Raw genomic sequence first — 14,536 nt, 5'->3', positions numbered from 1 at the left:
AATCACATAGAGCACAGTGAAATTCTTTTCTTCGCATACCACAGTTGGGGTCAGAGTGCAGGGTCAGCCATGATACATCTCCCCTGGAGCAGAGAGTGTTAAGGGCCTTGCTCAAGGGCGCAATAGTGGCAGCGCTGGGGCTTGAACCCCCGACCTTCTGATCAGTAACCCAGAGACTTACCTCCCTTCTACCTTCACATAATTTGATTTACCATTTTTAAAAAGAAATAATACAGAAAGAATCTCATCTACGATCTCGGTTGTTTTTAACCCCTAAAACAACCACAATTCAGCAACACAGCGACATCTACAGTTCCCTCAGCGCATACACTCAAGAACAACAAATACATTTCCCAGTATGCTCTACTACACCTCACGACGTCGTGTCACGCATGTGACGTCCTGTGGCTTGTTTTGGCCGTTTGTTTCCATATCCGGCTCCAGAGCTTGTCCTCATATAACTAAGAGGTAGGTGTGTGTTGTTGTTTAAAAAAAAAAATAAAATAAAAAAAAACTTAAAAAACAATCCTCTCATAATGATACTGAACTCTGCTGGCTAGTTACCATGGTGATGATGATGACGACGATAAGCTAATGTGTGTGTTTTGTGTACCTTTCCTGACTTGGCTAAGAAGCTAACTCTGTGTGCTAACACGCTGTTAATGCTAGCTAAGTTAGATGTGTGTGTGTTTACTTCGTGATCTTGTTCTGGTTCTGATTTACACTACATACAGGATAGTAGAACGTTAACGTTGCCTGCTGGACTTTTGTCCCCCTTTTCCGTGTTTGTACATGGCTTAGTTAACTTGTTTACATTAGGGTTAGTTTAGAGCTAGCTCGCTAACTCGACGATAACTAGTCTTAAACTGAAAAAAAAAGGAATTCAGATGAGCGATTTCCGAATTCAGATTTCTCCTGAAAACACTCGTGCGATGAAGTGTTTACTTCCAGAAAATCCCAAACCCCCATCCTAAACTTAGCAGATTTGAGAGAAATATCTTCTATCACAGAAACTTTCACGTCAACTACAGGGTTGTGTCTACTCAGCTGGTAATATAAATAAATATATATATATATATATATATATATATATATATATATATATATATATATATATATATATATATGTGTATATATGTGTGTGTGTGTCCATCCATCCATCCATCCACAGGGTGATGTCCCTCTGATTTCAGGGCCCGGTGTGTGTGTGTGTATGGGTGTTGGTGTGCAGCAGAGAGCGAGAAGGTGGGAGACTCAGGGAGTCCGGCTGGTGTTCTTACCATGGCTGACAACACCGGTGATGATGATGATGTCATTCATCTGGGCAGCTTCAGCGTACACCACAGCCAAGGTCAGTGTCCCGTCCAGTCTGTGAGTACACGCTCTGTAGATTAACACGAGGTGTCCCGAAAGTCTCCGTTTTTAGACGACATGAACACTGTATTTGTTTAAGCAAAACGTCATCTACACGATTGCATGGTTTCTTTGTGAACACACACGGAGTCGTCTCTCCCACGCGTGAAGAACTCGTGTTAACACATCTGTGTGTAATTACACATCCGTCACAAACTTGCGATAGCTTCCTGATCCAGCCATGAGTACATTCTTCTTTTGTTAAAGGCTGTCTGAAACACACACACATACAACAATCAGCCATAACATTAAAACCATCTGCTTAATATTGTGTAGGTTCTCTTTGTGCCGCTAAAACGGCTCTGATCCGTCGAGGCACGGACTCCACAAGACCTCTGAAGGTGTGCTGTGGTATCTGGCACCAAGACGTTAGCAGCAGATACTTTAAGTCCTGTAAGTTGCGAGGTGGAGCATCCATGGATCAGACTTGTTTGTGCTGTGCCGTGTTCCTGAGCTGCAGATGTGGACTGTGTGTTAGTGAGGAAGTGCAGAGCTTTATCCGTCGTAACATTTATTGTAGTTTAGCATTCCTGTACATCACTGAAGCGGACTATGTGAGAGATCACATGTAGGGATGTCACGAGAACCGATACTTCAGTACCAAGTCGGTACCAACATTCTTAAAACATGATGGTACTTGTTTTTCTGCAGTACCGTTAGTACTGTTTGTAACGAAAGTACCAGGGTTGCGATTCTTCCGGAACTGAAGGGGGCAGCAAATACGCGCAAGTGTTTTAGTCGGTCCACAAGTGGTGAAGAAGAGGAACGCCTACAAGCACACGGGAAAGACTACAGAAGTTTAGCTTAGCTTAACAAGTTTAGCTCCGCCCCGACTCGTTGAGAGGAAAGCTAGTATCGGTTTACGGTGCGCAACCAATGCTATCGTTCATTTCAAGCAAAGCGAGGAAACACCTGGAATTTAGCGAAGCACCTGAAAGATGGTCCTTTATTATATTTGTCTGAGGTAGCTGGCATTGTGGCCGTGAAACCAGCTAACGTTAGCTCCATGTAATGTTTGCGATAGCCAGTTATTTGCTAACGCATTGCAATGTTATAAACTACCTCTGAACGGGCCACCACGCATCGCCATTCAGCCCGTGTCCTGTCAGCAAAATGTAGCCTAATGTCACTAATAATTATTCAAACGTTCATGCTTTTAATAAATCGTTTTGGTCTGCCACCATATCAGTGAATTTAAACTAATGCTTGCATTCGGAGTATAAGGTGTGTGCGTGCGTGCGTGCGTGCACATTTAGGAGCGCACCTCCCTAGACTCATTGTCAGACAGTGTTTGATAACTAAAATACCCCCCCCCCCTCTCTTTCTCTCTCCCACTCTCCCTCTTTCTCCCCCTCTCGTTCTCTTTGCCAGTATCAGCCAGAGGAGGATGTCCTCCAGGAGAGTTTTTTTTATTTAATTTTTTTTATTTTATTTTTATATCACACCGTGGTATCGACTTTGGTATCGAGTATCGTGTACTTTTGGTGGTATCGGTACCAACTACTAGATTTTTGGTATCGTGACATCCCTTATCACATGTCACATGGCAAAAATGTGTGTATGTATTTATTTATTTATTTATGTTTGTCCTGCTTAGATAACACATCAAGAAGGAGGACCTACATAACTATATCTGATGATTCCGACGACGAGCTGGACGCATTTAGACCAAACATTCCTGTGGTGGTCAAAGACGAGGAGGAGGACGACGACGAAATTAGCATTTTAGAGGTAGCGAAAACTGTTTTGTTGATATTCGAAGAGTAATCTGATCATCGGTGTATTTTATCGTCACGTTTTCGTGTACGTGTTCAATAATAATGGGGGCTGTTGCATTCACTGCGTCACCGTCGTTTTGTCATCGTCAGGCCCGGGTGCCGCCTCGCCGTGTACTGATCCGACCTGCTGCTCAATGGGGAGGCAGCACGTCCCAAAGCCAGCCTCCGAACCCCAAGGACTCGCACTTTCCTCACTCTTCAGTAGCACCCGCTCAGCCAGCATCAGGAAATCAAGCCATTGGTGTCTTCACTACGGACCAGAACGCCGTACCTTCCACATCTAAAGGCGTTGTTTTGCTCAGACCTCACGTTTCCATTAAAGGCACGCCGTCTCAACTCGGCGATCCTTTGCCCAGCACTCAGCAGGCCGGTCAGGGCACGGCTCTTTTCACCCCTGCGAACACTGAGGTACTGGGTGTAAAAGTGGCAGTGGTGAGTCCGCACAGAACTGAAAGGTACGCCGGGGCTGTAGTCCCATTTCCCCCTCAGGAACGGCCAACGGACACACCCCAGCCCTCACACACAGCGCAGGAGCCTGAGGAGCGGCAGCAGCAGGAGATTCCCCCGCTCTTCCCTGCTCGCTTCGCTGGAAACGAGAGGCCTGGTCCATCTACAGCCGCCGAGCCTCCAGCTCCAGATCCCCAAACAGCTCAGCGGGACAGTCTCAACTTGCTCGTCACACGAGTGGTGAGGCATCCAGTAACCTTTCTGATTCAGGCGCGTTCGTGTCAGAGCTCTGATAACAATTGATCAAATCTGATTTGAAAAAAAGTTTGTCAGTAGTCTAACAGAGAGCTCATTCTCGCCCCAGTTTTAATCATCCGTGATGGTTTTGAGGTACAGGGTGGCTACGAAACATTTCTCATCAGAGATCTGGTTTCAGAGAGAGCTTTGATGTTAAACGTGAAACAATATTAAACATTGAAGCCGGTAACGGACGTCATTCATTTATCGAACCGGATACGAACAGATTTATTCGTCATTTCGTTCGTACGGGTGTTTACACCAGGAATTCGGTGTTCATGAAAAATCCTGTAAATTCACCAAACTGTTCGCATCCTACTCGCGTTAACGTAAACCTCGATTCCAGTGACTTTGACTCATATAATTTGCTTAAAACTTAAAAAAATAATTTATTTTTTTTTAAATAAAATCACTTTTTGATCATGTTTGCAGCGTTTAGCAGACGCCCTTTTCCTGAATGTCTTACAGAAGTGCTTTGGCATCGCTACCAAAAACACATCCTCATGCTAGTTCACTAGGTCAGGGACTAAGAGTACTATTGAGAACGTTTAGCGAAAACCAGTCATTTTATATCATTGCCATTAATTAAAGTGCACCTATTATGGTTTTGAAACGTGCCAGATTTTGTTTTAAAGGTCTCATACGATAGATTTACATGCATCCAAGGTCAAAAACACTTTAACGTGCTCATAATTTAAACTGCAGCATTAACCCCCCCCCCCCCCCCCCCCCCCCCCCCCCCCCCCCCCCCAGTGTCACAAACGACTCGTTAAATGATTCGTTCTAAACTGCTTCTTTCAGAGAGCATACTCTGTTCTGATTGGTCAGATTTCCCAGTCTGTTGTGGTTTATCGCTGTCAGCGTGTTTCAAAAAGGAAACGCCCACTACCGTAACGACTTTCAGCTTCGTCTGTCCACGAGCAGCCGATGAAGACCAGAGGCGGGGCTTTTTGTTACAAACCTACGTAGGTTAGTACAGGAAGTAAAGTCTGGAATCACTAACGACTCGATTCAGCTGTTCAGAATCAGTCCCTTCTTTTCACACGGAGTCGATAACTCTGTGTCGTGCGCTTTGAGTTTTTGAAACTTTGCAGATGTTTTTACATTCACAAACAGCTCTATACATGAAAGGTAATATTAGAAAAACCATAATAGGTGCACTTTAAAGAATATGAAAAACGAAGAAAGCGAGTCAGCACACACCCATAAACTAAGACGTAAAACCGGTCGTTCAATTAGGACAAAAGAAAGGGGTGCTGCATAAACGAGGACGGGTCGGTCTGTCTGCAAAGATGTAAACAAACGCCTCAGGTGATGGAAGATTTAACGGTCGCTTATTATTATTAATAATAATAATAATAATGATATCGAATATTTTATTGGCAAAGAAGTGAGTCAAAATAACTTATGCCTTTACCACCATTGTTCATTTCGTGCTCCTAGCTGTCTGCGCAGATGACCTTTTATGGAGTTTTGTGGGCGTCACTTCATGCAAATGAGCTGTGTCAGGAACTCGCTTTACACATTATGGCTGATCAACATACGCACACGGGTACCAAGGAAAGATTTGTAATTCCAGCAGGAAATTTGAATTCGGTTTGGCTTGCACAAACATTTCCACGCAGCTTTACTCTAAGTTTGATTAATGACACCCGATGTGAGGAAAACAAGGACGTTTTTTTTTTTATTGTTGTTGTTGTTTCATCTCCTTATAAAATCAAGTTCTTTCTGTAAGGCATGTCAGAGATTTATATTAATACACTCAGTCTAATGCGTTATCATTTCTATATTAAGTATTTGTGGATGCTCCATGTGAACAGAAAATAAGAAATTTATTCACTGAGCTGGTGAATCTTTCCATAAGGAGATGTTGGTTTAGCATTTCTGGAAGGAGTCTCCAGGGTTTCCAGGTTCTGGTTTCTCTGGAACACTGCAAGCCTTGTTTTGTTTTTGTTTTTTAATAAGAGGGACAGGGAGCCCTTCCTTACCACGTGTTAAGTGGTTTTATTGGAAAGTCTGTTCATTCTTGACATTCTTCTGAGTATCTGCACTGTTTATTCGCTTTTTGAAGGTCAGATTTCTAGAAGCTGGAATTCCAGAAGTTCACCGCACTGACACAAACGACTTCTAATTACTTCATCATGTTTTGTTCTTTGCTATAGAGTAGAGCTGCAACAACTAATCGATAATAATCGACGATGAAAATCGTTGTCAACGAATCTCATTATGGGTTAGTCGGTCTGCGTGCAGCACGCGGTAGATTTACTCATTACGTTACTTCTGTTCTGAAAACTCGCTTCGGAGAGTAAATACTAAAATCGTGTCCCAATCGACGTAATATGCACTTACACTATGCACTATGTACTCTGCCGTCTAGTGTATTGATTTCAGAAAGGTAATATCATCTCAAATGGAACACGAGCGGTTTTTTTTACTAACCGGAAGTATAAGCCGCTTCCTAGGCAACGGCGCATGACATCATACGCACGTAATGCGACACCGCTAGCTTTAGGAGATACCCCGAGTCACCGACACTGACTTTCTTCACTTTAATGTTTGTCAGCATTATAAAAAGTGATGCATAAATACTATTATATAATATAAACTTGTATATTAGTTTATATGTACGTATTTATGCATTATTTTTTATGGATGCACAAAAAGCACTAATTAAACTACAGTCCTAAATGAATAATATATATTCTGGTGTGTGTCCGTGTGTATTGGGTTCTTTTCGGCCTTATATAATTGGACAAACAGTTGTGTAAAGTTTTAGTCTGAAGTTTATATTTGTAACACTCAGTTTGTGGATTTTATTTTAAATAAACAAAAAAGTTAACTGGAAGTCCATTATTATTTTTAGGAAAGCAATCGTCAGTTGCAGCCCTATTATAGAGAAAGGATGGACTGGAAATTCATTTTCTTTCCTTAAATGAAGTTGATGTTTATGATATTTGGCCATTATCAAGCTTGCATGCCTGAGTGAAGTACTGGCTGTTTTTCCGAGCGGTACAGCACTTTGCAGCCCGTGGGACTCACCTGTAGATTTCACATTTCTTGTTTAAATATGTAACTGTATCAAGTGATGAAAATGATGGGGTTTTTTTTGTTTGTTTTTTAAATGCTGCAAGAGGATTTTACCTGCAACCAAAGTGTTGTATGTGTATAAGGTTCTTTTATTATGTAAATTGTGTTATGAATCTTTTCTATGTATATACACGTCACAGGTGGACCTTTTCCCAGACGTTCAAGAGCCGTATGTGGTGGAACTGATCGAGAGGAGTGAAGAGAGAGATTTAAATGTGTAAGCACAAACATTTCCCTCTGTGGTTTGCACTAATGTGTTTCCGTGCCAGGTAGGGGGGTAACTGGCTCCACGGTTCCGATTCGATTCTCAGAATATTTTACACCAAATTTGAATGAAGAAAAAGGACGGCTGAAAAATGTACAACAGGTTCACCATATCTTACAAATAAATAAATAAATAAATGTATAAATAATTTCGAAATTCTCCCAGAAACTGGAGTGAATAAACATAGTCTCAGACCCAGAGAAAATTATTGATTGAAACATAATGAGCAACGTAGCAGCGCCCGAGGTGTCATTTTAACCGGAATTAGAGCTCCAAAGTCGGTTAAAATGCCCGTCTTCCACAGCCTCTTTCTCTTGCACTTTAGATCACCGCTGTGTGAGGCCAGTGTCGTTTGAGTGCTATTAAAGAGCTCTTTTTAATTGTTATAATGTGGTTGTGTAAACATATAATCTATAATGTGCTTTGGTGATCATGATCTGGAGCTATCAGGCTATCCAGAGCTGATGGTTTTCCAGTAAAAACCAAATGTGATCACTCTGGGTGAACGCTATGGGTTGAGCAGATTGGGAACTCTGGTGTTCAAACAGTGCAACTGCGTTAAGTGAATAATGAATAGAATATGAATCATGCTTATATTGGTTAAATAATTCATATTTGTTTGTTTTTGTTTCGTTTTTTCAAATCAGAATATGCAATATGCTGTTGGAGGATCCGGAATATCAGAGGAACGCCAACTCTGTATTAACTCAGAGAAGTGTACTCCTTGAGACAAATGACAACGAAACACAGGTTTGTACTAAGTTTCATCAGGCTAGCAGTGTTTATTCTGGCCGATTGTCATATTCGAGTTTCCATACCAGTAAACGAACGATATTTCCAACTGTTTGGAAGGAAACAATAGGACGTTGGTCTGTAACGGCGTCTCAAACCATCATTATGCCTTTACAGTTATACTTTCCACACAATCCGTTCACAATTGTGCATAATTGTCTCATTACAGTTATGTGAACTGGTCACAGTGAATTGTTCGATTGCGTAATTATCTATTTCCCTGTCAAACTCTGTAGTCGATAGTCTCATCGCTCATCCACACGTTCAGATTTAATATAATGCAAAAGCTGGTCATGATATTGTAATCATCAATGAAAGATTTCATCTATGAGCTTGTGTAACACCGATCTTTCATGGTGTTGTAGTTGACAGGATTTAGTACATCAGTACATAATTGTACTTTATCAGTGGTGCTAACGTTTACAGTGTAGCCATAGAATTAGCGAATTTTGGCCCCTTATCGCAGCGATACAAGAAACACCTGAAAACCCAAAGTTGTCATCCCATCTCTCATCCATGTTTAGGTTTCGTTAGCAGACCGTGCGAGTTTAAAAAGTTTGAAACAGTCCGTAAAGTTACGCGAGACATCATCTGCAGGGATATTTCGTCCTGAAAATAAACGCAGTGGAAAGTCGGTGTAATTAATGTGCGTGACAGTGTATGAAATCCAATCAGGAGCGGTCACACCCGTGGTTACGAACGCCCGTGGTCTCCGGCCGTGCGTCTCGGGATCCGATCACCCAGGACACGTGATAATGCCAGGCGAGAACATTGCCTAAATGTGCTACTGTACGCAAAAAGCTTGTAAATACGTCGCTTGGATTAAATCCTACATTCGAATATAAGAAGCCTTTCTCAAACAGACTCTCTGAGTGATCCAGTTTTTTTTTTTCTTCTTTAGGAAACTGAGAACTATTTCGATTATTGGAAGTTAAATCGTGTTGGCCCAGAGGTCGCAGTACAAGCTGCGGAGATGCTGATGGGAGACTTCAGGATGCTGAGCTGCCAGGACCTCAAATGGGCGCTGAATTGCCTCAAAGGACACTATGCAATCACCCGCAAGGTACTGCACGTCACCGTCCGTCAGTGTCTTTCAGGTCTAGTCGTACTTGGGCTGTGTGAGATTTTTGTTTGGTTTGTTCCAGGCCTTATATGAAGCCCTTAAGAAGTGGCAAGAAAACTCTACTGACCCCTCAGGGAAGAGGAAGAAGAGAAAAGAGCCGAACGAACGAGCCTTTATCGAATTCAAGTTTGAGCAAGGTGATTAATCATAAGAGTCGATGTGTCCAGTGCATCGGTTACTTAACCAACAACTGTAACATACACTGTACGGCCAAAAGTATGTGGACACCTGACCATCAAACTCGTATGAGCTTGTTGAACATCTCATTCCAGATTTATTCCCCCTTTGCTGTTATAATAACCTCCACTCTTCTGGGAAGGCTTTCCAGTAGATTTTGGGGCGTGGCTGTGGGGATTTGTGTTCATTCAGCTAAAAGCGCATTACTGATGTTAGGTGAGGAGGTCTGGGGTGCAGTCGGTGTTCCAGTTTATCCCAAAGGTGTTCAGTGTTGGTGAGGTCAGGGCTCTGTACAGGACACTCGTGTTCTTCCAGTCCAACCTTCTCAAACCATGTCTTCATGGAGCTCGCTTTGTGCACAGGGATAGTGTCATGCTGGAACAGTTTCAGAAGTTCCAGTGAAGGAAAATTGCAATACTACAGCACGCAAAGACATTGTGTACAGTTGTGTGCTTCCGACTTTGTGGTAACGTTTCGGAGAAGACGCGCATATGGGTGTGATGGTCAGGTGTCCGCATACTTTTGGCCAGGTTAGATTTTAGATCTCTGTTCCTGGATGGAATGTAATACAATAATGACGTCAGTGGAGGCAGCAACATTGTTACTATTCAGTCCCTACAGGATTTTGCAATCATAGAAATGAACACCGAATCAAGGAAACGCCGCAATATTCAGAGGATGTGACGTCATCACAACGCGCATTCAGTCAAAGCCCTCTTCGATTCACGTGTGTCGTAAAGGTCTCATTTACCAACAAACATCACTGTGAAAAACAATTTCGTGCAATTACAATTTCGCCAATTCGAGTAGTTTCCACCCCAGAATTTGACCCAAATCTCTGCAAATTGCATAGCAAATTTTTGGAAGGAAGAAAAAAAAAGCTTCAGCAAAATCGCGAATTTCTGGCCGCAACGATCACCGAAAACAAAACGGAAGTGAAATCCTGTATGGACTGATCTGTTGCACCACATAGGACTGTGCGCTGACTGTGCAGAATTCACCCACAGCGACACACGACAGGTTTCCCCAGACCAGCACACGGTCATCAAACATGAGCTGGCTGCATGCTCTGAATTGCTCTTACTTTCCAGGTTCCTTCAAACTGGAGAGGAAAATGTTCTTTCTCGAGAAAAACCGGAGATGGTGCAGGAACTTCGACGTGCCGCTTGAGCCTTCTCTAAAGAAAGAGCTTCAGTTTTATGATCAGAAAGCAAAGGAAATGGCTGAGGTACTTTTTAAATGGCCTTTTAAAAAACGGAGTTTCATTTCCTCTTTTGTATTTACGTTCAGATCAGCACTAGATTGTGTGAAGGAATGTGTTTATCCTGAGCTGTATATCAGGATGTGTGATATGGCAGAAGGATATCAGACAACACACAGATATTGTCATGATGCACAATATGTATATTTCAGTTTTGCTAACAAAGTATGAGACAGCGGCACCTCGTTAAAGAAATAAATATACCCCGATCAGCCATAACCATTAATCAGCCATTAAAACCACCTGCCTAATATTGTGTAGGTCCTCCTTGTGCCGCCAAAGCAGCTGTGACTCATCAACGCATGGACTCCACAAGACCACTGAAGGTGTGCTGTAGTATCTGGCACCAACACGTTCGCAGCAGATCCTTTAAGTCCTGTAAGTTAAGAGGTGGAGCCTTCATGGATCGCACTTGTTTGTCCAGATGCTCGATCAGATTGAGATCTGGGGAATGCGGAGGCCGAGTCAACACCTTGAACTCTTTGTCATGTTCCTCAAACCGTCCCTGAACAATTTTTGCATTGTGTCAGTACGCATTATCCTGCTGAAAAACCCCACTGCCGTTAGGGAATACCGTTGCTATTAAGGGGTATACTTGGTCTGCAACAATGTTTACCTAGGTGGTACGTGTCAAAGTAACATCCACATGAATGCCAGGACCCAAGGTTTCCCAGTAGAACATTTCCCAGAGCATCACACTCCCTCCGCCAGCTTGCCTTCTTCCCTTCACTGGTTGTCCTTCCTTGGACCACTTTTGGTAGGTACTAACCACTGCATACCAGGAACACCCCACAAGACCTGCAGTTTTAGAGACGGTCTGACCCAGTCATCTGTCGCTCAGATCTGTAAAGATCTGTTGCCCATTTTTCCTGCTTCCAATACATCAACTTCAAGAACTGACTGTTCACTTGCTGCCTAATATACAGTATCCCACCACATGAGAGATGCCATTGTAACCAGATAATCCATGTTATTCACTTCACCTGTCAGTGGGTTTAATGTTATGGCTGATTGGCGTATGTTAAAAACGGAACAGTCAGTGTGAGAATTTAATATTCTTATTTTATTGCCCAATCAGATGCTTGCTCTGTAGGAGAACAGTTGTCAGGGTTGTAATAGTACTGTTGATGCCTACAATCATTACAAAAAAGTGGATCTGACTACTTCTTTTTTTTTGTTTGTTCTGTTTTTGTTGCTGCTTTCAGCATGAAGATTTCCTGCTGGCCTTGCAAGTGAATGAGGAGCAGTATCAGAAGGTAAGCCCGTCATACCGTGGTTATACATTTCAAATCCAATCAAATTTTGTATTTGTCTCATACCTAACCATACATAGTGTGCCACGCAGTGAAATGCTTTTTACGACCGCACCGATATGGGGAAAAAATATATAGAATATAATAAAGATAAATATATAATAAGAGAAAATAAGAAAAAAAGAAAGAATATAATATAGAGAGAATAAAACTAGAATATTTGAATAGAAAAATTGAATAGAACATTTTAGAAAGAATTTACAGTTTCGAATATAATACAAAAATTACGGTTATATATATATATATAGTAAAATTACAAAACTGAAAAGGGAAATTTACAGTTATAATATATTAATTGCATTTGTCTATTATTTGTAAAAATAAATAAATAAAAATGTAATTCTTTCCTAGTGATTCTTAAAAAAAAAAAAATCTTCTTTAAGATTAATCTTACACAACTAACTCTGTTGTTACCTGGAAAGGTAAAATTATGGGCAAGCAATTGAGAAGAAAAGGAAGACACTATATTTTGAATGTAAGCGTATGTTAGCATTATTAGAAAGCATTATTAGAAAGCATTATTAGAAAGTGTTTGCATTCAGTGATCTAGCTGCAAATATGACTTAAATAAAAAATAAAAAAAAGGAGCAACATTCAGTCTTCTTTCATTTCATTTAAAAGAAATGAAAGAGCTGCTCGTTTGCAGATCCCCTTGATAGGGATTAAAGATTAGTCTAATAATAATTAGTAGCTCTTACTCCTATACCGTCAACTAAAAATAAAGAAATGTTCTAGTTTAGTCATTTGTGGCCGTGTACTTTTCAGGATGGTCAGCTGATCGAGTGTGGCTGCTGCTGTGGAGAATTCGCCTTTGAGGAGATGACCCAGTGCAGCGATGGCCATCTCTTCTGTAAAGAGTGCCTGGTGAAGTACGCGCAGGAGGCCGTGTTCGGGACAGGACGGGTAAGCCGTGAGCGAAACTCGGGTACGATCCGTGATCACAGAGTCAGCGAATCTCCAAATGTCCACTGATCCGCTAAACGTTCTGCATTATTATTATAAAGACGATTATGGTCGAACGCTCGACTCTGATCGGTCAGAAGGTGTGCGTTGTTTTCGTATAGCCGCCCGACTCGGACAGTAGTTCCAACACGAACGTTAGGTCGAAAATCCATTTATATATGTACTATAGGTTTTAATGCATTATTGTTTCTATAGTAACGGCTCATACGCAAGGACATGTACGGCAGACACATCACATAATCTAAGACTGACAATAAAAACGTTAAAAATGCGCTGGTGGTGGAGTTTAACACAGGAAAGCATACAAAATTGTTGAGCTGGCGACTAAATGTATTCACGGGAGGAGTCTGGGTTGTAAGCGCTTTGCAAATCACAGTGCTTTACAAAGTTTTCCAGCACAGGAAAGACTTCAGGACAGAGGAGTTTACATGTTCTGCTTTCTCAGTAAAATAACAAGCTGTGTTTCTGAGAGAGTGCGTGCGAGCGAGAAATAGAGAAAGAGAGAGAGAACTAGAGAAAGTGAGCGAGAGAGAGAAAGAGAAAGTGAGTGAATATGAAAATGATGTGAGAATCATGCAGGTTGGTTCAGCACGGTTCAGCTAGAGCATGACTGAAACTGTGCAAACATTGCCTGGCATTACGGAAATCACCGGTTAAACCGTGTTCATTCTCGGCTCCTTGAAATCCCCCTTGTTTTCGTGGTGGTGTTTTCCGCATCCCATCTTAATAAGTTTCACTTTTATTTTGATTCGATTGCTCCTGCTGTTTAACATTGTGTTGATTTAAAACTTTAACACATTATTTGTGGAACTCTTCAAAGTTAGCCCTGACTCCACTCATCCTGCAGTTGAGAGGTGACTCATCAGTGTTTAACCGTGTTTAACCGTAAGCATGTTTTGCGTTGCAGTCGGAGCTGAGCTGCATGGAGGGCAGCTGTACCTGCTCCTTCCCTACCAGTGAGCTGGAGAAAGTTTTACCGGAGAACATCCTGTGTAAATACTACGAGCGGCAGGCCGAGGAAGCCGTGGCCGCTACCTGTGCGGACGAGCTGGTCAGGTGTCCGTTTTGTAACTTCCCTGCTCTCCTTGACAAAGAGATTTCTCTCTTCAGCTGCCCCAATCCCCGCTGCAGAAAGGTTAGTGCATACAGTCAACGTTTCTCATGGTCCAATGGATGTGAGCGTGACTCCAGATCATCTTCAGGGTGTCCCAAAAGTCTCCATACATAGAGGACCGTGTTTCCCAGCACCACGTCGGTTGTGTCTGCGTCAGCGGCTGTTGACGCGGACATCCACTTCTCGGTACGCCCGTGTTTCCTGTTAACATTGCGACAGCTTCCCTAATAATAAAGGCATTGCCTTTTGTCAAAGGCGTTCTTAAAGGCTGTCTGGAAAAATATATATATATAGACATAATATAAACTAATTCTGAAACATTTTGGAAGATGTCTTGCTAAAAAGTGTTAATTTCCCCCTGTGTTTATAGACTTCTGGGACACCCTGGGATTGTGGCTTATTCAAACGCACATTTATGTCATTTACAGCTGAAGACAGGTCATCAGAGCAGAGACTATCTACAGGGCTAGAGAGATTAGTTTATTAAACAGGAGAGCTTTCACAGA

At 42.0% G+C, this 14,536-nt stretch overlaps 1 protein-coding gene across 3 annotated transcripts in view; it reads left to right on the top strand.

Annotated features, from left to right (window-relative positions):
- Nucleotides 1-345: 345 nt before the first annotated feature.
- rnf216 (ring finger protein 216) overlaps nt 346-14,536 on the top strand; it is a 29,545-nt gene continuing 15,354 nt past the window's right edge. Inside the window, exons 1-12 of one of the 3 annotated variants that reach the window (XM_017454787.3) lie at nt 346-468; nt 1,194-1,351; nt 3,011-3,144; nt 3,282-3,878; nt 7,163-7,239; nt 7,935-8,037; nt 8,981-9,142; nt 9,225-9,339; nt 10,471-10,607; nt 11,846-11,896; nt 12,719-12,856; nt 13,824-14,051. In XM_017454787.3, the coding sequence (XP_017310276.3) occupies nt 359-468; nt 1,194-1,351; nt 3,011-3,144; nt 3,282-3,878; nt 7,163-7,239; nt 7,935-8,037; nt 8,981-9,142; nt 9,225-9,339; nt 10,471-10,607; nt 11,846-11,896; nt 12,719-12,856; nt 13,824-14,051 (2,010 nt within the window). In that variant the 5' untranslated portion in view covers nt 346-358. Of the gene's footprint in view, nt 469-1,171; nt 1,352-3,010; nt 3,145-3,281; nt 3,879-7,162; nt 7,240-7,934; nt 8,038-8,980; nt 9,143-9,224; nt 9,340-10,470; nt 10,608-11,845; nt 11,897-12,718; nt 12,857-13,823; nt 14,052-14,536 lie in introns of all 3 variants that reach the window. The other 2 variants (XM_017454785.3, XM_017454786.3) reach the window with 2 other exon arrangements.

Source organism: Ictalurus punctatus, chromosome 24 (genome assembly GCF_001660625.3).
Source record: "Ictalurus punctatus breed USDA103 chromosome 24, Coco_2.0, whole genome shotgun sequence".
Lineage (NCBI taxonomy): Eukaryota > Metazoa > Chordata > Actinopteri > Siluriformes > Ictaluridae > Ictalurus > Ictalurus punctatus.
Note: the sequence above shows the minus strand (reverse complement) of the source record. Positions and strands in the feature narration are given on the sequence as shown.